The sequence below is a fragment of the Callionymus lyra genome, chromosome 5 (assembly GCF_982586985.1).
Source record: "Callionymus lyra chromosome 5, fCalLyr1.hap1.1, whole genome shotgun sequence".
Taxonomy (NCBI): domain Eukaryota; kingdom Metazoa; phylum Chordata; class Actinopteri; order Syngnathiformes; family Callionymidae; genus Callionymus; species Callionymus lyra.
In genome coordinates this window covers 2,732,871-2,755,254 of record NC_141822.1, presented here as the reverse complement: position 1 = coordinate 2,755,254, position 22,384 = coordinate 2,732,871, and the positions used below count along the sequence as shown (strand labels likewise).

Sequence of the window (22,384 nt, the reverse complement as noted above, 5' to 3'; positions counted from 1 at the left end):
ACGTGAAATAAATAAAATATTTTTTTCTATTTGTTCTTTGGGTTCTTTGTTTAAAAAACTCAAAAGATGACAAAAAAAATATTTCTTATAAAATGAAAATGTTCTTTTTTTCCCTCTTTGTCACAACATCACACATTATTTTGGCACATAGAGAACACAACATAAACAATATTTCATAAAAAAAACAAAACAATGATAAAATAAAAATAATAGAATAACAATAACACATTAAATAAAGATAATTAGACGCCAATAATATAAATTATTTTTATTATTATTATAATTTGTCAACAACAATAATCGTCATCACACAAACATGCTCTACAGAGTATTTAAGTTTTTCCTTTTTCTTTAGAATATCTTGTATTTTATCTGGATAAAGTAATAAAGTGGGGTTAAGGTAAGGTAAGGTAAGGTAAAACTTTATTGATTTAATTATAAGCAATTAAAATTATTATAAATTATGACATTTCTGGCTCAACTGTATAATATTTTAATCTATATTTCAATACAATTATAGTTGATTTTTAACTGTTTAAATTATAAATCGATCAGACGTTGTAACTTTGACACTAATTTACACGTTGGTTCGGATTCGTTTTCTATATTCAGAGCAGGAAAATAAATTTTAAAAAAATTAAACCTTTTTAATATATAAATATGATTAAATTAAAATTGTATATTTTTCAATAAACGTGTGAAACTAAAATACTCTTTTTACCCATGATGCAACATTTTATGACGCAAGCATTCATGCTACGTCACATCCTGTCTTCCTCCGTGTTTACATGCTGCCATCATCCAGCGGTGTTTTAAACTAAAGTTCTGTAGTCGAGAGTTCGTGTTTTATTCGAGTGCGTTAATCTCGAGTTCAACCGGTAACTTTACGGACTGTAAACACATTTGCTCCGCATCTAAAAAGGTGTTTCTTTGCGTAGCTCGACTGTTAGCTTCAGCTAGCTGCTACAATGGAGGTTAGCGCTAGCGTGAGGAAATCTCTGTCTGGTCCTCTCGTGCCGAACGCGGTCACAACAGTAGCTGTTCGACAACAACCGGAGGAGGAAGACAAGGGGAAGCGGAGGAGGAAGGTTCTGGACGAAGAGGAATACATAGAGGTGAGTCTGCGAGGAGAACAGACGGAGCTCTGGCTACTGTTAGCATCGTTAGCATAACAAAAGAAGGACGGCGCGTCTCTGACGTCATTATATTCCATCACTGATGGACCAATTTAACTTATGCTTAAGAAAATGCTGATTATCAACGTTGTGTCTTCGGTTTGTATGGACATGAGCTTGTACAGAGATTGCACTAAATGAACATATCTAGACCAAACATAACTAGACCTAAATATTATTTATAACTTGTATATGAACACATTTTAAAATTCTTCTTTAATTTTTCAAATTCTTCTTGCTATTCTATTGTATTTCTCAGCATTTTCCTACTTTTCGGCTGCTTTAAGCCTGGAATTATTATTGTAGGCCGGCAAGAACATACAAAATCGAATTAAACATAATTTAAAGGTAAGTAAGTAATATTTATAGAGCGCTATTCTAGACCAGGGTCACAAAGCACTTAACAATTCTAAAAAATACTCAATAAAAAAGATGCTTAAAGTTCAAGACACATAAGACCAACACAGGAGTCTCAGGGAATCAAGGAAAAGCTCTGTTTTTTGAAGGAGTCAGTAGATCATTAAACACAGAGATCTTTCTAAAGCTTAGGAGCAACAGTCTGGAAGGATTTCTCTCCTCTTGTCCAGAAGTTCAGGAACCATCAGTAGATTCTGATCCACAGACCTCAGAGCCCGAGCTGGGGTGTAAGTCTGGATCAGATCACTGATGGAAGGTCTGACCATGAATAGATCTGAAAGTAAGAACCAGAATTTTAAAATGATCCTGAAAGAAACTGGCAGCCAGTGAAGAGTTTGAAGGAGAAATGTGAGTTCTTCTACTAGAGCGGCTCAGAATTCTGGCTGCAGAGTTTAGTATGAACTGCAGGAGAGAAGATCCTTCTGGTTTAGACACAAAACAAACTCATACAATAGTGTAAAAGACACAAACAGATGGATTATAAGATCCAGATCATGTTTACAGTAAATTGTCTTGTGAAGTCTGATGAAGGTCAATTGATGTCAAAACATTTTTTTTATATAAGTAAATAATAACCCTTTTTTTCTTACAGAGTTTGGAGAAGATCATAGAAAGAGATTTCTTTCCGGATGTGACCAAGATGCAGGCCCAGCATGATTATCTCGAAGCAGAGGAAAATGGAGACCTGGAGAGGATGAGGGAAATATCTATTAGATATGGAGCTTCCTTAGCCAGGTCTACTCCCCGGTCCTCTGCACCTTGTGAGTTATCTCTATTTAGTTCCTTTGTCTGTTTGTGTCTTTCAGTTTTAACAATTCTTTATCGTTTCTGTGTGTAAGATGTGACGCCAGCGAGCTTTGAGACACCAGTGGGTCGTTCTGCGTCGCCCTCGTCAACTATTGGAGGCAAAGGTGCAGATTCTGGTATGTGTGAGTCATTATTTGTATACAGTACAACTGTTTATAGATCCTGTATCAGCTCTGTGTTCTTGGGCCTTTTTCACCTAGTTATCTAGTAGCAGTGAACAGGTTGCTGGTACTAATGTGTATCGTTGTTGATTTATTTATTTTCTTTTAGTTTATGTTTACAGGCTTCGAATTTAAACTTTTTAAGGTCACCAAAGCAAATGTGTGTGTGTATATATATATATATATCTATATATATATATAGATGTATATATATATTATATATCATGCTCTTGTTAACACCTATTGAAAACAACAAGGAAGTAAAATGACAATTCAATATGTATTTTCATTATTGGCTTTACAACAAATAATGCAATAACGTTTTTAAATAATAGACTCGGGTTTGACATGATGTCATTTTAGCATATCAGCTATTTATCATTACTTCTACTGCTAGTAATTATTAATTTATAACAAATATGTATTATAGAAGATATACACCAACTTAAATAAAAGCCCCCTTTCAGTTTCAGTTTATTTTCCCTCAATATATATATATCTATATATATATATATACAGTGCCTTGCGAAAGTATTCGGCCCCCTTGAACCTTTCAACATTTCGCCACATTTCAGGCTTCAAACATAAAGATATAAAATTTTAATTTTTTGTCATGAATCAACAACAAGTGGGACACAATCGTGAAGTGGAACGAAATTTATTGGATAATTTAAACTTTTTTAACAAATAAAAAACTGAAAAGTGGAGCGTGCAATATTATTCAGCCCCCTTGCGCTAATACTTTGTAGCGCCACCTTTTGCTGCAATTACAGCTGCAAGTCTCTTGGGGTATGTCTCTATCAGTTTTGCACATCGAGAGACTGGAATTCTTGCCCATTCTTCCTTGCAAAACAGCTCGAGCTCAGTGAGGTTGGATGGAGAGCGTTTGTGAACAGCAGTCTTCAGCTCTTTCCACAGATTCTCGATTGGATTCAGGTCTGGACTTTGACTTGGCCATTCTAACACCTGGATACGTCTATTTGTGAACCATTCCATTGTAGATTTGGCTTTATGTTTTGGATCATTGTCCTGTTGGAAGATAAATCTCCGTCCCAGTCTCAGGTCTTTTGCAGACTCCAACAGGTTTTCTTCCAGAATGGTCCTGTATTTGGCTCCATCCATCTTCCCATCAATTTTAGCCATCTTCCCTGTCCCTGCTGAAGAAAAGCAGGCCCAAACCATGATGCTGCCACCACCATGTTTGACAGTGGGGATGGTGTGTTCAGGGTGATGAGCTGTGTTGCTTTTACGCCAAACATATCCTTTTGCATTGGGGCCAAAAAGTTCGATTTTGGTTTCATCTGACCAGAGCAGAGCAGGTGCATTTATACGGAGACTTGATTACACACAGGTGCATTCTATTTATCATCATCAGTCATTTAGGACAACATTGGATCATTCAAAGATCCTCACTGAACTTCTGGAGTGAGTTTGCTGCACTGAAAGTAAAGGGGCCGAATAATATTGCACGCCCCACTTTTCAGTTTTTTATTTGTTAAAAAAGTTTAAATTATCCAATACATTTCGTTCCACTTCACGATTGTGTCCCACTTGTTGTTGATTCATGACAAAAAATTAAAATGTTATATCTTTATGTTTGAAGCCTGAAATGTGGCGAAATGTTGAAAGGTTCAAGGGGGCCGAATACTTTCTCAAGGCACTGTATATATATATAGATAGATAGATATTGTAGAAGGAAATTGTAAACTAATATATAAAACGCCATGCAATTATCATTCTATCAAAATTATCGTGTTAATTGGCGGCTTGTATTCATTGTTTACAAAAAGTATACAAATCCATGTATGTTACACACTTGGTCGCTGACAACCACGAATCAAAACAAACGCACATAAACAACATCGACAGGTTTAGGAAGTGGTGAGTTTCGAGGGCAAACAAACCACTAAACCAGTACTTGTAGCACTGATTTAAACAATGAAATAAAACTTAGAACGTTTTGTATTTTGCTACATATTTTCCCAACATCCTATAATTCCTCGTCTTTCATTTTTCACCGTTTCCCTGCTCAGCATTTTTAAAGTTCACCGCCCGACCAAAATTCACCGACAACTTACCTCCTTCGAGACGCTGATGTCATAAGTGTATCACTCTGAACTGCTCGGCTGTTTCGGTCGTCAGTTGACCTTTGACACGAGCTTCCAAAATGGCTGTTGTTTACCTTTTACCGTTAGATATTTAACAGTTGAAAATGTTAAATAACAGTCAAGTCAGGACGATTTTATTATGTTCATTCGACGAAACAATAACTCTTCCAGTATTTATTAACAGATTAAAATCCTAGGGCGGTCACTGCAAATTGTTGCCGTAAACACAGGTACATTTTGTGTGGACGACAGTCCTGTGTATATATATATATATATATATATATATATATATATATAATTTGATATTATTTTCCACATGTTTACTCTCTGATATGATGTTTATGAATGTTTGGGAGCTGCTGTGAAAACCCATATAAAAGTGTATCTTATTTTACGTTTTCTTTTTTAATGTGTTGTTTAGATGGCAAAGAGGGCAACAACGTGGACAAAGATCTTCCTGGTCTGGATCGCTTCCTTGCAAAGAACACCAGTGAGGACTATGAATCTTTCGAGCAGATCATGGATTTGGCGAAGGACAAAGAGAAGCTGAAGCATTCTTGGTTGTATGAAGCTGAGGAGGAGTTCAAAGCGGTGCGTGTCAAATGTTTCTCAGTTGTGAAACGTGCTGGTCGACTGAGAGCAAGTGTATGTTTTTAGATATAACAGGGATGTACAGATTCACAGATTTTTCATTGACACAAATATGTAATGTGCGGCTACATCGGTTTGATTCAAGGAGCATCGGATTGAATTTGCGAAGGGAATTCACAATGCATCGTGTCTGACCACTTTTTTTGTTTAATTGTTGTTTAATTTCCAGTATTTTAAGTTGTTTTTAAATTGTTTGAAGTTTTAATAGGTTTGTTCGATTTCAAACACTCTTATTTATTCATTAGAATTCCATTGTTACTGCTGTGAATACATTTAAGTGCTCTACCTGAACATATTGAATTATGTTATATTTTATTATTATTATTTCTTTGCGTATTATTTGTAAGAAAGCTGACGAGACAATTATATTGTCAAACCCTCACTAACTGTATCTAATAATCACATATCAAACCCAATCCTCTTATAAGTCACATCGTGATCAAATCATTTTTGTATCACAATCGTATCCTCCAGGAATTTCAGTGAATCACATCGTATCGTATCGCTGCCAGTGTATCGAGATGCGTAGCAAATCAAAGCCTTGTGTTCGATTCGCACGGGATAAGTATGACCTGGAGACCTCTAGTCATTTGCAACAATTGCGGAGAATGTTTTAATCACGTACGAATGCGCCATGTCTCTGATTTGTAATGTAATAATTCAAATGACCGACTGTAATTCACCAAAACACAGACGTCGGGTGATAATACTAATCCTGTGTGAATCCAAATGTGTTTGGAATTCTTAAATGGCGCATATATGCCACTGTAACGCACTTCTAGACACTCGCCATTGTGTTAATATTTACTTCCGCTGTTTTATTTTGAAGGGGTTGAAAAGGAAGTAGATGGAGTTTGTTGTTGTTGGGGGTTCGTGTTCCACAGGAAAGTAAAGAAGACGTGCGCGCTGCACAGCTACAAACTAAGTTCCAGCCTCGTTGTTTCCCGCACGAATACACTCGGTTACACAACTGTAACTGTGTCTCGTCTGTAAGAATAATGTTGGGGCACGTTTATGTGCAGCTCTCGCTGTAGAGAAACAAAATAAACGCTCGTCCACTTGGTTGCACTAACTTTCTGTATCTGTATCTCTAGGTAATGTCAGTAAAAAATTCTATTTTACAGACGTCGCTTAGCCCGTGTGAATGAGCTTAAAATGACTCAGAGAAGGTCATTTACAAAACACAGAGGTCCTTGGGTAATACTTATCCCGTGCAAATAGGGCTTTTGTGGTGGAGACAGACGTCCCTAGTGTACATACTGTATATTACACTTGATATTGACCCCAACTGATATTTTTTCAGCGTCACGAGGCGAATCTTGCGTTGCCGTCCATCGAGCAGGGAGCCCTTGAATGTGTCAAAGCTGGACTAGAAACATGGGAATATAAAGCCAAAAATGCCTTGATGTATTATCCAGAAGGTAATGATGTCCGTTCCTGCGCTGAAGCTCAAGTGGTGAAATCAATAGAAATCATTCTTCCCTTCGCTCGAACAGGTGTGAAAGAAGACGACTCCGTGTTCAAGAAGCCGCGGGAGGTCATTCACAAGAACACGCGCTTCACCGTGGACCCGTTCAGCAAAGCTCTCAACAAGAGTCAGATTCAACAGGCGGCTGCTCTCAACGCACAGGTGAGCTAACCAGCAACGACTCTAACTGGACCTCAGTTAGTGGCTCAAAACTCATCGCAAAGGTCTTTTGTCTTTCAGTTCAAACAGGGGAAAGTTGGTCCAGATGGTAAAGAGTTGATTCCTCACGACTCGCCGACGGTGAACGGATACGGTTACGAAAGAACGCCGTCCCCGGCTCCAGGTGAGTCTTCGTTTCACACGTCGACTTCCTCGGCGAGAGTTAGATCGTCCACCCGTGGCCGAGTGAAAACTGATCTGGTTTTACGTCACAGGTGTGGCAGAGTCGCCTCTGATGACCTGGGGTGAGATCGAAAGCACCCCTTTTCGTCTGGATGGGTCCGACACCCCCTACATTGAGAGGAACCACGGGCCGTCATTCAAGGTAACACAGTTGACAAGGATCCAAAAATCTGTTCCGTTTGTGAAGTCCATCCTCATTATAGTGCTCTATAGTTAGATTTCTAATTAATCTAATTAATACAGTTTAATAACAACCAAGATTGTTGACAAAAGATCTTCATTTGATTTTTTTCTTCATATCATTAATTATTGCGTCAGACCAAAAGACTAATCGATGAGAAACATTTTCTTTATGGAATATGTATTAATTTAGAAAGACCACTAGATGTCGCTCTGTTTTAAAATGTCGGGTTTTATTGAATGAGTCGATTTAAAGGATCATATGTGCGGCTACATCGGTTTGATTCAAGGAGCATCGGATTGAATTTGCGAAGGGAATTCACAATGCATCGTGTCTGACCACTTTTTTTGTTTAATTGTTGTTTAATTTCCAGTATTTTAAGTTGTTTTTAAATTGTTTGAAGTTTTAATAGGTTTGTTCGATTTCAAACACTCTTATTTATTCATTAGAATTCCATTGTTACTGCTGTGAATACATTTAAGTGCTCTACCTGAACATATTGAATTATGTTATATTTTATTATTATTATTTCTTTGCGTATTATTTGTAAGAAAGCTGACAAGACAATTATATTGTGAGTCGATTTAAAGGATCATAAAGCAGAGAGTGACATCTACTGGTCTTTCCTAATGAGAACAATTATTAAACTGTGTGTAAAAGAAAAATGCCATGAAAATATTTGTATTTAATTCAAAAAAAATACCTTTAAATAGAGAATAACAAAAATAATTCACATTTTCAACAGTTGTAGTTTCATCACAGCAATAACATTGAAATACACTCTTGGTCGTTGTTTAGATTCCAGAGCCCGGCAGAAGAGAGCGGCTGGGAATAAAGATGGCGAACGAAGCCGCCGCCAAGAACCGAGCCAAGAAGCAGGACGCGCTCAGGAGAGTCACCGAAAACCTGGCCAGGTAAGAATCCAGGTGAGTGTCTCACAGGTGCAGGCGCTCACATCAAGCCTTCTGTTCCAGCCTGACGCCCAAAGGCGTAGTAAGCCCCGCCCTCTCACCTGCCCTGCAGAGGCTGGTCAACCGCACGTCCAGCAAGTACACGGACAAGGCTCTGCGCGCCAGTTACACGCCGTCGCCGTCGCACAGGAACGCCTGCAAGTCGCCCTTCGGTCTGGTCACGCCCACCGGGACGCCCACGCCCACCAAGATCAAGACGCCCAGCGCCCAGGACTTCACGTCGCTCACCGACAACCTGCTGGATCTTCCCAAGAGACGGAAAGCCGAAGACTATTTCTAAGAAAAGCACATTTCCTGTCGGGATTGTGAGAAAGACTTGTTTTTATACGGCAGAGAATCTAGTGAGAGACTGAACGATGGTTCACGAGACTTATTTATTCATTTGAGTGTCATTATGGTGTTGTTTCTACTCTTCTTTCTTTTTGTTCTTCACAAAACGTTTTTAATCATCGAAGGAGCAGCAGTTTTGAACTCTGGCTGCTGGACTTGTTCTCCTGCATCATTTGTCTTTGGTTATGTTGGAAAATGTCTTAGTTTCTTATTCTCAGTCGACAAAATGTCATTTTATTCACATCAAACCTTGTTTAAATGGATAAGAAAGTAGGTTCGTGGTTCAGTCGCCTCTGAAAACGGCGACACTTTTTTGACCGTCCAGTGAAGAGAAGGAACACGAGCAGCGAGTCCATCGTCAGGATGAACGTCGTGAACATAGTTCCAGATGAAAACCTGTGTTTTGTAAAACTTGAATCAGAAAACCTTCATGTCAAAGTGCAGATCAAAACAAGTGATAAATTAAAGGATAAAGATGGAAACAGATCTTGACCTGCATGGAGATGTGTATAGAGGGTTATAATCCAGGAGGTCCAGTCTCCACGTGAAGGTTATAATCCAGGAGGTCCAGTCTCCCCGTGGAGGTTTTAATCCAGGAGGTCCAGTCTCTCTGTGAAGGTTTTAATCCAGGAGGTCAAGTCTCCCCGTGAAGGTTATAATCCAGGAGGTCCAGTCTCCCCGTGAAGGTTTTAATCCAGGAGGTCCAGTCTCTCTGTGAAGGTTTTAATCCAGGAGGTCCAGTCTCCCCGTGAAGGTTATAATCCAGGAGGTCCAGTCTCTCTGTGAAGGTTATAATCCAGGAGGTCCAGTCTCCCTGTGAAGGTTATAATCCAGGAGGTCCAGTCTCTCTGTGAAGGTTATAATCCAGGAGGTCCAGTCTCCCTGTAAAGGTTATAATCCAGGGTGTGTGTGTGTGTGTGTGTGTATATATATATTTATTTATTTTGTTGCGGACATGAACACTAACCTGATTTGTGTTTAAACTGCCGTCATTAACGTCACTAACGGCTTCATATGCTTTGGTTCCTACAGAGACGTCAGTAAACAAATCAATGAAATAACGATATTGAGTAAAACACAAACTCTTGACGGAGACGCACACATACACAACAACATCGTCACACAAACATGGATGCAAATACACAAACTCCTTGTTGTAACCAGTTCAGATTTGTTACAGTGAGATGTTTTTCATGTACTTTATTTTAGTGTTTTTGCAGGTCGTGCTATTGTACTTTTACTACCTGAAGTTTAACAAACGAGGTCGGGGAACCCTGATCAATTGACGAGGTTCACAGAAGTGAGTGACGTGAGTCAAAAATTAAAGTAGAAATATACATCTAAATAAAAACAGAGATAGGAGTACATATTGATTTATTTTATTTTTATAAATGTATTGTTTTCTTAATTTATCACATACATAGTATTACATAAACCACCTTGAAAAACTTGTCATTTTACTTTAAGATATTTCTTTATTTGTCCTTCAATGGGGAAGTAATGGTTGTTACAACAGCAAGTTGACAGAGAGAAACATAAAATAGCAATAGATTACATAAACACATATTAAATACAGTCTCTCTGTGAAGGTTATAATCCAGGAGGTCCAGTCTCCCTGTGAGGACTTTAATCCAACAGGTCCAGTCTCCCTGTGAGGACTTTAATCCAGGAGGTCCAGTCTCCCTGTGAAGGTTTAATCCAGGAGGTCCAGTCTCTCTGTGAAGACTTTAATCCAGGAGGTCCAGTCTCCCCGTGAGGGTTTTAATCCAGGATGTCCAGTCTCTGTGAGGACTTTAATCCAGGAGGTCCAGTCTCCCTGTGAAGGTTTAATCCAGGAGGTCCAGTCTCTCTGTGAAGACTTTAATCCAGGAGGTCCAGTCTCCCCGTGAGGGTTTTAATCCAGGATGTCCAGTCTCTGTGAAGACTTTAATCCAGGAGGTCCAGTCTCCCCGTGAGGGTTTTAATCCAGGATGTCCAGTCTCTCTGTGAAGGTTATAATCCAGGAGGTCCAGTCTCCCTGTGAGGACTTTAATCCAACAGGTCCAGTCTCCCTGTGAGGACTTTAATCCAGGAGGTCCAGTCTCCCTGTGAAGGTTTAATCCAGGAGGTCCAGTCTCCCTGTGAAGGTTTAATCCAGGAGGTCCAGTCTCCCTGTGAAGGTTTAATCCGCTCCTCCTCCAGCTGATGTTTGGATTGTTGTGACGCCGCCATCTTGAATCAGTTCACAGTGTTAGCCGTTAGCTCGGACCATGATCGCTGCGCTTCGTTCTCCGCCTTTCGCTTCAGATTAAAGGACGCAAAAATGGCTAAAATGCGTCCCGAGCGTGCAGGGTTGTGATCCAGACGAGAGCTGCGGTGTTCCAGGCCCTCTTTATGAGCATATTTCTGGATAAAGGAGTGACTATGAATGGAGGATAAATGTTGCTGAAGGCGGACAGCGGCTCGTTCGTCCTCGTCTCTCTCCTGCTCGTCGTCGCAGCCACGGACCCTCCGCGGACAGGTAAGAAACTTGGGCCGGATTTAAGTCACTTTGGGCCCGGAGCGAAGAGAAGAAACCACCGAGGCCTCGCTCATCCGCGGGCTCGAGTAGATTTGTGCGCCGGGGCTGTGGACGCGAGAGGCGGCCTCGCTGAAACCTTGAGAGCCTGATGATGTATTATAGTGTGTTTATGTGCAGGATATGAACACAAGCAAAGGAATTCTTCTTTGTTATAGTAATTAAAACACAATACACGGTTAAATGTATATAAAACACGACTGATAAATACAACATATAAACTATAAAGGGGGAAAATATAGTCTTTATAGATTTAAACATGTAATATATTAACAGATTTACGTGTAAACGGATAAAAATCACCAAAATATGCCCTTTTAAAAAAAAAAAAATCATCACAAATATGTAATTTAACAATTTAATTTTATTGACGTTAGTAATATAAACCAATTTTATTGAGATTTATAAATAACTGTCAAACTATACGCCTTAACATAACATAAACGTCTGCATGTCGTCATTTCATAATAATGATAATAAAACATTGTATTTGAAGTATCTTTCAATAATAAAATATCAAAATACATGTAAAAACACCAGAATATTGGTGTAAAAACAAACCTATTGAACATATAAACGAACAGTTTCGAGGAGAGACACTCGAGTCTTGAGAACTCTATGTTTCACTGAAAATACATTTGATTTATTGCATATTTTCAGTTTGTGTTTGAGACTCTTTTATCCAAACCCTGAGTCATGTCTGACATCTGGAGCTGCTGCAGCGAGCGTTTAACCAGCCTTATCTAGGTCAACACTTAAACCATAAAACTCCGCCAGAAAAGCACGAATCCACTGAAGATGTGGCGACTTCTTGTAAACAAACCTGGACTTCACGTGGAAAACCATCGACTCCTGCAGCATCTCATGCTGATGGTTTTGAACACGACTGAAGGGAAACCTTGTGATTCGCTTCAATCTTGTGATCCGCTTCCTTAAAGATCAGCAACAAGTGGCGACACGTGATCGTTCGCTCAAACCAAAACAAACCCTGCGTCTGGTTAGTAATTAATAACTAGTTCCATAGTAACTAATACAGTTAAAGTACAGACAATCCTGCTTCCGATGACTTATTGATGATTAAAGTATTATTTAGCTGTATTTTAAATGTAATATCATAGCTCAGGATTTACAAACATGCATTTGGAATTTAACTAAACTGCGTCAATGTTTTGTGTCACAGTTTTTTGATGAATAAAATGTATTTGATGTGCCTTAAACTAAAAGGAAAACATTGAGCATTTACTAACTAATGGCATTAATAGATGCTTTATACATCAAACATGATCATTGAATCAGTAGTTTGATTAAAATGAAGAGTTTTTGTGTAGAGCAGCTGGAAAGATACTTTAATTCCACTGTATTGTGAGGCAAAATATTCTCCTCTTCATTTTCTTCAATGAATAACTATAACTATAGATATTTCTAGGGATGCACTGACTTCACTTTTGAGTTTTAACGTTTGTGAGATTAAACGAATCATTGTTTTAATAAAAAGCAAACACGATGGAACTACAACATTTATGTAACTGACGTGTTTAATTGTTTACCAGAACATAAAGAAATACAGTTAAACTCCTTTTCTTAACCTTAAAAAAAGGAAGACGGTCTGTGACGACAACAAACTCTGTGTAACAACAACACACTTTATCAAAGTGACAATTTGGAACATGTTGCAAACTTGGACGCAACGATATGGAGCGAGATTTCATATCTCGATATTTCCAGCAGATTCCTCGAAACAATACGATGTGACTTCAGTGAAAAGAGAAGAGACGGAGACGTAAACAACAACGAGACATAGAAGTACAAATTGACAACTTTACAGAACGTGACACTGATTGGTGGACGTGAGGTTTATTAAGTTATTATAGGAGTTATTGTGACACTTGTTAGCACATGTGTATCAGTGTTATTTCGTTTGTGATTTGCTGGAACGGCGTGTTCTGCGGCTTCTTCAGTTGAAGTGCAGGACGAGCGTCGACGTCGGGCAATATAGTCGGTTTTGAAATATTAATATCTTGAAATGAATATCTCGATAGATTTCCTTCAGCTCTTGTGTGTGTCAAGCTTGTTAAGTGAACACAATAACTCCAGAACTAAATGAAAGTGACACTTGTGTAGAATAAAGATAAGGATGTAACACCATGAACATTTAGTGTGTTTTATTGAGTTATTATAGGAGTTATTGTGACCTACATGATCTCAGGTGTCATTGATGTTGCTCCAGATTTTCCCAAAGTCTTCCCTGCTTCAAAATAAATTAGGTTTTGCAAATTAATGTCAATAAAAAAAAACACACTCTAAATATAATTGTGTATTAAAACAACGAAAATGATGTAAACAAATAAAATAAACTGGTCTGTATCTGATTCACAGTGTGAGAGTTCTCAGATCTGTTATGTTCAAGATCGCAGATTTAAACTCATTTTTAATAGATGGATACATAGAACTTTATGGATCCCTCTGGAGGTCTACTTCAGGAAATTGTTTTTCCAATTAGAACACAGCAATACAGATGATAGTTGATGAAAAAAGTAGAAGAACAAGAACAAAGTTTCTATAAAAAGAAAGAACAAGATGACACAATCTAAGTCTAAAGATAAAGAACATATAACAAAGACAAAGGATACAAAGATAACATAGAATGTCATGATACTTTCGCTCCACTACTCATTTTCTTTTTAATACTTAAACGCTCAATAATTACAAGAGTAATGATGGATTAAAAACTGGATTTATTGAACGTAGATGAGAGTTTTCTGTCGCGAATCGGATTCTTTTCACCGTTGCCCCTGATTCGACTCTCAGAGGAATTGGACTGATACCAGAACTGTGTTGTAGTGTTGGTCAATATTTTACTGTATAACTTGAACTCCTCCTTTTTTCTTCATTTTACAAATGTGTTCAAAATGTTCCATGTACAATTTTTCTCAAAAATGTTCAGTGAACTTTTTTACCACCACTTAAAAACATGAAACTTTAAGATCTTTAGTGTTAAACTTACCCTTCAGGGTCATAAAGAAGTACATTTGTAATATAACTAGTGGTATGGGAAAATATTGATACACGTAAATATCACTATATTTCTTTTACAATACTGTATTGATATTCAACAGCACTAGGGCTGCACGATATTGGAAATATGTGCGATATTCGATATTGGTGTCTTGAAGTGCGATATCGATATTAATGCAATATTTTTTTTCCTTTCACCTAAAATATGTGGCTGCGAGTACAGGCACGAGTACTGTACTGGAGGTCCGGGGTTTAGAGAAGGAAAACAACGTGATATTTTCCTTTGGTTTATTTCCACGCTTCAGTGCCGACATGCTCTGAGAAAAATATCACTTGTAAGCGGCATCAGAGAGGAGCCGCCGGCGCGTCGTGATATCACCAAACCAATAATAAATCCACCTCCTTCCAGTTTATAAATGATGCTAACAACTTAGCCAGTTAGCATACGATGAAGATGGACAGGTTTACACTTGTTTGGAAGTTCACGATCTTATAAGAAGTTCACAGACGGACGGAGACGTAAACAACAACGAGACATAGAAGTACAAATCGACAACTTTACAGAACGTGACGCTGATTGATCGAAGTGCGCATTTAAGAAATGAAAATGATAAACTATCGCACATATTTTCGATATGTATATCGCACTTGCCGATATCAGGATGTCGACATTTTTTCGATATATCGTGTAGCCTTAAACAGCACAGTATTGTTTTTAAAACGGTCAACGATACAATATATTCTCACATTGTACCCTGTATCATAATGTATATCCTATCACCAGATTGTTGCTTATACACACCCATAGCATTATCTCTGGTTGTACTTTAGTGTATAAATACAAGTTTGAAATGTTTCTTCTGGATGGCTTCCAGTCACTGCCCTGTGGACACACCCACCTATCTGCTCACGAGTATAAATAGATACATGCGCTCTATATATGTTGATGGAAACATTCTTTATTTCTGTTGCATTTCTTCAGCGCCTTCATTCACAACTTCACGATACTTCTCAAAACTGTTGCCAGCCTCGGCTGTGAACATGGGTCCAATAAAGTTCTACCTAACCTAGCCTAGCCTAACATGCAGTTGGTCTACCAGGGTTGACAGCAGGATTCTGTTTCCCTGTGATTTTAACGATTCAAAGCCGGACATGTCTTGGTCCGTGGAGAAGATCCGTAGCTTGTAGGTCACTTGCAAAGCCTGGATTAGACCTGACTACTTCAATCCAGGGCGGAATCGAAGATGGAATCAGACTTTGCTTAAGCGTGTGAGATGGAGATACACGATGGCTATGAATCATAGCACTTTATTGATTCTTATTCGAAGCACGTTCGTCTCCTCGCTGGAGCTTCCTGTTTCAACATATGTTTTTGAGGAACCATAACAAGACGTTCTTTATGTCCCTGTGCTTCCCTCGAGGTTATGCAACAGATTGAAGAGGCCAGTTTTCCTCAAGGTTGAGTGTTTGCTCATTTGTGAAGTGGCTTTTTAAATACAAAGCGTGGGAAGAAAGTCTCTCTAGGAGCCGTTTTTACTCCAATTCAATTACTTTGGCTGAACTTCGACAGTTGTTTCCGTGGACAATTAATTCTGAGAAAAGGTTCTGACCTACTAGTCAATTTAAAAAGCATTTGTTTCAACCTAAAAATGAGCAGTTTTGATCTTAATGTATTCCTGAGAAAACTGAGAGAGCCCACTGATGATTAATATGCAATATTTATTCCATAGCTTCTGACTTTTAAACCAGGCTTGTATTTGTCTTGCATGACTCAAAGAGATACACAGAACTACAGGAAGGATTTATATTTGTTATATAAAACCATTGGTAGGGTTTAACTTTTGGTTTTATCTTTTTGGCTATTAAATCATATTTAACCTTTTATTATAGCTATTTTACTGTTTATTAATTTTTTTTTATTTATATAAAGTGTGTATAAAATTAAAATAATTTTCTTCAATTACAAAAAATCCTGAGAGATCTCTGCAATGACTGAGGACGAGAGGATACAGTGAGTCCAGCAGCTTTTAAAGCTGATGTTTGGATGTATTTTGGTGAAACACAAATGAAAGCAGTTACGACCTCATCAAGAGTCATGTGGTCTTTAAATACTACAACACCAGAGTCAAGTACTGGACAATACTACACATATATACTTGTTACTACACTATCACAACACCAGAGTCAAGTACTCGACAATACTACACATATATACTTGTTACTACACTATCACAACACCAGAGTCAAGTACTGGACAATACTACACATATATACTTGTTACTACACGATCACAACACCAGAGTCAAGTACTTGACAATACTACACATATATACTTGTTACTACACTATCACAACACCAGACTCAAGTACTGGACAATACTTCACATGTATACTTGTTACTACACGATCACAACACCAGAGTCAAGTACTGGACAATACTACACTATCACAACACCAGACTCAAGTACTGGACAATATTACACATATATACTTGTTTCTACACTATCACAACACCAGAGTCAAGTACTGGACAATACTACACATATATACTTGTTACTACACGATCACAACACCAGAGTCAAGTACTTGACAATACTACACATATATACTTGTTACTACACTATCACAACACCAGACTCAAGTACTGGACAATACTTCACATGTATACTTGTTACTACACGATCACAACACCAGAGTCAAGTACTGGACAATACTACACATATATACTTGTTACTACACTATCCCAACACCAGACTCAAGTACTGGACAATATTACACATATATACTTGTTTCTACACTATCACAACACCAGAGTCAAGTACTGGACAATACTACACATATATACTTGTTACTACACGATCACAACACCAGAGTCAAGTACTTGACAATACTACACATATATACTTGTTACTACACGATCACAACACCAGAGTCAAGTACTTGACAATACTACACATATATACTTGTTACTACACGATCACAACACCAGAGTCAAGTACTGGACAATACTACACATATATACTTGTTACTACACTATCACAACACCAGAGTCAAGTACTGGACAATACTACACATATATACTTGTTACTACACGATCACAACACCAGAGTCAAGTACTTGACAATACTACACATATATACTTGTTACTACACGATCACAACACCAGAGTCAAGTACTTGACAATACTACACATATATACTTGTTACTACACTATCACAACACCAGAGTCAAGTACTGGACAATACTACACATATATACTTGTTACTACACGATCACAACACCAGAGTCAAGTACTTGACAATACTACACATATATACTTCTTACTACACTATCACAACACCAGACTCAAGTACTGGACAATACTACACATATATACTTGCTTCTACACTATCACAACACCAGAGTCAAGTACTACAAATACAATACTACAGATATATCCAACAGTTCCTACTGTATCACAATATATCACTATATAAAGCATATTTGGCTTGTGATACGTGTGGTATTGTCAGATTCTCGCCAATATTTACCCTCCAGCCGTCGAGTGAACTGGTTTCCAGATGTGTAACAAGAAGATGGTGCGATGATCATAAAATCCATTAATGAAACGGAGGATTAAGCACAGATCCAGGACATAATGTTTCATCATACATTGGCATATATTCTGATACATTGCTCTGTAGTAACTGGATTTGGTTCAACATATTTAAATGTGCACTAATAATAATCTTAACACAAATGTGTAATATGAACAACAAGTTCATGTTCTTGTTACATGTGCGGTCGAGCCGTTCAATGTCAGTAAAAACAATAGGAGACAACTTGTGGTATATTGTCTTGAGTATTGTTTTTTAAATCCAATACTGCCGAGAACTCACAGCAGTTCATCATCGACACTTTGAGATCTCTAACAGTTAGAAGCTGTTCTAGGTCATTTTGTCTCTGCTTTCAATTTGCTCAGACATTGTAGGAACAATTGGAGCGTTCAGTACCAGCTGGTTCTAGTTCAGTACCAGCTGGTTCTAGTTCAGTACCAGCTGGTTCTAGTTCAGTACCAGCTGGTTCTAGTTCAGTACCAGCTGGTTCTAGTTCAGTACCAGCTGGTTCAGTCTAACCAGCCAACTAGGGCTGTGTATTACGATACGATATATTGCAGTATATTGCGATACTGTAGTAACAACGATATGTTGTTTATTTTAGGGCAAGACTTTTTCTGTCTTTTACAGCAAAGAAGTTGGTATATACTTGTTTTAATCAAAGGTGAAAGTGTTTGTAGGAAAGTATAATTTAAACTTAGGTTAAAAATAAACATTGAAGTGCATTAACAACCTGGAGCAACATGGAATATCTATTATCTGTCAGTTTGACTTTTTCAAACTTTAAACTCTGTTTTAAAGCCAAAATGAAAGCTGATGTTAAATATATATATTAAACTTTTAAATAACCTTTTACCTTAATTCAAATTTATTTTTATACATTTTTTTGTTTAAAAAAAAAAAATCTGATTTGACACGATTTAAAAGTAACTTAGTAAAGCATTGAACGTTGTTATGACTAAACTAAACTTGTTTAATGTATTTTTGTGTCATCATTGTTCCTGAAGTTTGTGGAATTTAAATTTGGCGCTGACGTAACACACGGAACTCCCTTTACTCACGCTGTCTTGAACACAAACTCTATTTATTGTATGAGATTCCAGTGATGAAGTCAACATTAACACTAACAACATCCATCAGAAGGTGCTCTCGACTTTAGCTATATTGAAGATCGCAACACGGCGGCAAATGGTTTCACTTTCATCGGAAACTTTTAAATCCTTGGCAGAATGAGGGGAAAAGATGCCGTAAGGTGTCAAAGTACATGCTTTTATATCTTACTTTTACTGAAAAGGTTTGATTTTCAGATCAAATGTATATGTACTGTAGGTTCATACAGTTTATCATATGAGCCGATGTAGCTGGAATTATTTCCTAGTGTATTTGAAACTACGTCAAACTAAATGATCTTCTTAAGGTAAGGTAAGGTAAAACTTTAAAGCCCCGACAATCTTCGTTCAGTCGACGAACACAACGTTACACACGAACCATCTGTTGATGCTGCACCATAAACTCAAATGTTGTTTGTCTACACATGAAGTGCAGGTGAAACAACACTCACCAGTGTTAGCTGATGAGGTCCTAGAGAAACAACAGTTGAGAAAATATGAGACTGGATCATCTAAACCCTGTTATTTCTGCTCCTTATAATAACGTATTTCCTATTAATTATAAAACCAAACATTGAATTCTCACATTTTTTGTAAAAGTGGGTAAATATTCTTTCACCACCTTTTCTAGTTCTTTCTTATGATTTCTATTTCTTATTTAAATTTGATTTATGCTTACAAAGTATTAATGGCATTAAATTGTGTTTGTCATTTTCTTGGCCTTATTTTTTAAATCCATATTTTGATGCGTCCAAACAACATACAACTGGACTCGCTGTATCCTCTCGTCCTCAGTCATTGCAGAGATCTCTCGGGATTTTTGTAAATGAAGACAATTATTTCATTTTCTACACACTTTATTTAAATAACAAAATAATAATAAACAGTAAAATATCTCTAGTAAAGGTGAACTTTGACGCAGCGATCTACCATGTTATTCTTGACGTTGTCTTGTGTTTCTACGAGCCTCAGAATTGTAAACAAATGTTGTATAATTATGATGTGATTGTTCGAGGTTCATGGCTCGTTCTGGCAAGAACCTTGTCAGGTAAGAAGAGTGTCTTCAAGGGTAGAGAAGTATAATGTAGTTGGTATTAATACTTGTTTGTATCTGTAGTAGTGAACCTGCTAATATGTGAAAAGCTTGCAGGAGTAAAGGTAACAACAACAACAAGTTGATGAATAGAGTTCTTGTCAGCGGTTGGTTTCACCTCCTCACCAGCAGCTTTTCTGCTCCGGCACATTGAGCTAATCTCTCCTGGCGTGGAGACCCACTTAGCACAAAACCGGTTTCTAGGACAAACTCCAGCTCATGTTGTATCAGGATTTCTACACGATATTGTGGCTCAAAAGATTGACGTGAGCCACCGTTTCATCTTTCAAACACTTCTGTTTCTTGTTTTCACGGACGCAAAGGTTTGGGCTACATCTCTGAGTGTATATTTGTTAATAGTTTATATTTCTTGAGAACAACTAGTACCAACATCAGGCTGAGGTGAAATAAAAACAAATTGACTTCAGTAACATACAGTATTATATAATATGCAATATTTTGGACTCAGAATCAGAAAACTCTTTGTCATTATGTTCAAGACGTTTAAGTGAGTTGAGAGATTGTTTCTCATTGTATTCCAACAAGTCATTGACGTTTTTTAATGTTGTCATGGACCCCAAACTTTCTTCGCACCAAGGACCGGTTGAATATTAGCATTATTTTTACGGACCAACAGATAAAAACAACAATAGTAAAATGGCACGACCTGCAAAAACCTTATGTGCATAAAAATACATCTCAGTCAAACGTTTCCTGCAACAATATGTTTGTATTTTACTCACTTTCTCTACTTTATTGTTGTTTGTTTATGTGACTACACTTCACTGAAATATTTAACATGGACGTCTTTAAAGGAACAGGCGAATACGACTTTAGGATCAATACAGTCAAACATTTCAGACCCTAATAATCAGTAAATTAAATCATTTATTTTCTCTCTGTACTGACCGGAATTAAAGGCCCGCTGGAACCGTATTGATCCCTGGCCGGATATTAATAATAATTATTATCTGAATAACTCTCAATATGTTATGTTAACATACCAGGTTCTCAGTTCATGTAACGTAACATTATTCTGTTGTTGCCTCTAGTTTTATTTTAAATTGTCTTTCAAGATCACATGTCTGTTCTTGGATTTTATCAAATCAATTTCCCCCAAAAATGCGACTTATACTCCAGTGCGACTTATATATGTTTTTCCTTCTTTATTATGCATGTTATGTCTGGAGCGACTCGTGCTCCGGAGACACTTATAGTCCAGAGAATACAGTATTATTGTGTTTATTTTATGATCATATTTCATTTTGTTGGTTTATTATTTTCAAACATGTTTATGATTCGTCAAATATAATGAGTGTTTGTTTATTTTTAACCGCTGTGGCGACTCAAATGTGGGGAAAAACTACATTTATTTTTCTAATCTTTCCCTGTCTTTGCTCTTGGAAGTTGAGACAAATGTTCCATAAGCAAGTTAGATTAGTACATCATTGGAGGTTAAATAAATCATGATTCTCTATTGTGAATGTGGAAAATGCATTTTATGGCTGGTGCGACTTGTACTTCGGAGCGACTTATATTCCGGAAATTACGGTAAACTCCTTGAACGTGGTCTGCTGCTGTACGTTGACATTAAAGTAGATTTGACTGAGTAAGAAATCGTGTTTCTCTGGATTGTTTGGAGACAAAACTGACTTTAAATAGAGGCCTGACCTCCAGAAGTGTGTTTTTTGAAGACCGAAGTCACATGATCCCACCGCTCGCCTCTTGTGTTTCCAGAGCAGCGCTGCAGCCCCGGGCAGTTCGCCTGCCGCAGCGGGAAGATGCAGTGTATCCCCATGTCCTGGCAGTGCGACGGCTGGACGGCCTGCGACGACAAGAGCGACGAGATGGACTGTCCTCGTGAGTTGACCCCTGACCTCTCGCCCGCCCAACCCCGCAGCATGAAGCCAGACCTTCGCTGTGTCTCAGATCGCATACTAGCGTACTCAAAGTTAGTATTTTTAGTGCGCAAGTGCGTCTTAATTCTTAGTATGCGAAATTTAGTACACTAAATTGGCGTACTAACACGCCCACAAAACAAAGTATGGTTCGATGGACACTAACCACCCTAAACGGCCGCCATCTTAATGACGTTCTAAACGGAAGTTACGTCATATATATATATATATATATATATATATATATACATATACTTACAGGTGTATTTTCAGCAGCAGTAGGAGGATAAACACGTCTGCTGATACCAGCTTAAATATCTCGCCAATATTTCGATATTGCCGCCAGCAGGTGGCGATAGCGTTCAAACCGCTTAAATAGAAGTAGAAGAAGAAGCTGTCGCGTCATTTCCTGTTAGTGTGTAGCAGCAGAGTTTGATTTGAGACAT

General features: G+C 37.9%; 2 protein-coding genes across 2 annotated transcripts in view; both read left to right on the top strand.

Annotated features, from left to right (window-relative positions):
- The first annotated feature begins 785 nt into the window (after positions 1-785).
- Positions 786-9,157, top strand: ess2 (ess-2 spliceosome associated protein). Its single transcript, XM_087790469.1, has 10 exons — positions 786-1,115; positions 2,185-2,353; positions 2,432-2,515; positions 5,090-5,259; positions 6,623-6,740; positions 6,816-6,949; positions 7,028-7,130; positions 7,222-7,331; positions 8,169-8,284; positions 8,345-9,157. The coding sequence occupies exons 1-10, from the start codon at positions 969-971 to the stop codon at positions 8,619-8,621; spliced, it is 1,428 nt and encodes a 475-aa protein (XP_087646595.1). The 5' UTR covers positions 786-968; the 3' UTR covers positions 8,622-9,157.
- A 1,071-nt stretch (positions 9,158-10,228) lies between these two features.
- dgcr2 (DiGeorge syndrome critical region gene 2) overlaps positions 10,229-22,384 on the top strand; it is a 33,920-nt gene continuing 21,764 nt past the window's right edge. The window contains exons 1-2 of the mRNA XM_087790478.1: positions 10,229-11,171; positions 21,778-21,900. Of these exons, the coding sequence (XP_087646604.1) occupies positions 11,090-11,171; positions 21,778-21,900 (205 nt within the window). The 5' untranslated portion in view covers positions 10,229-11,089. The remainder of the gene's footprint in view (positions 11,172-21,777; positions 21,901-22,384) is intronic.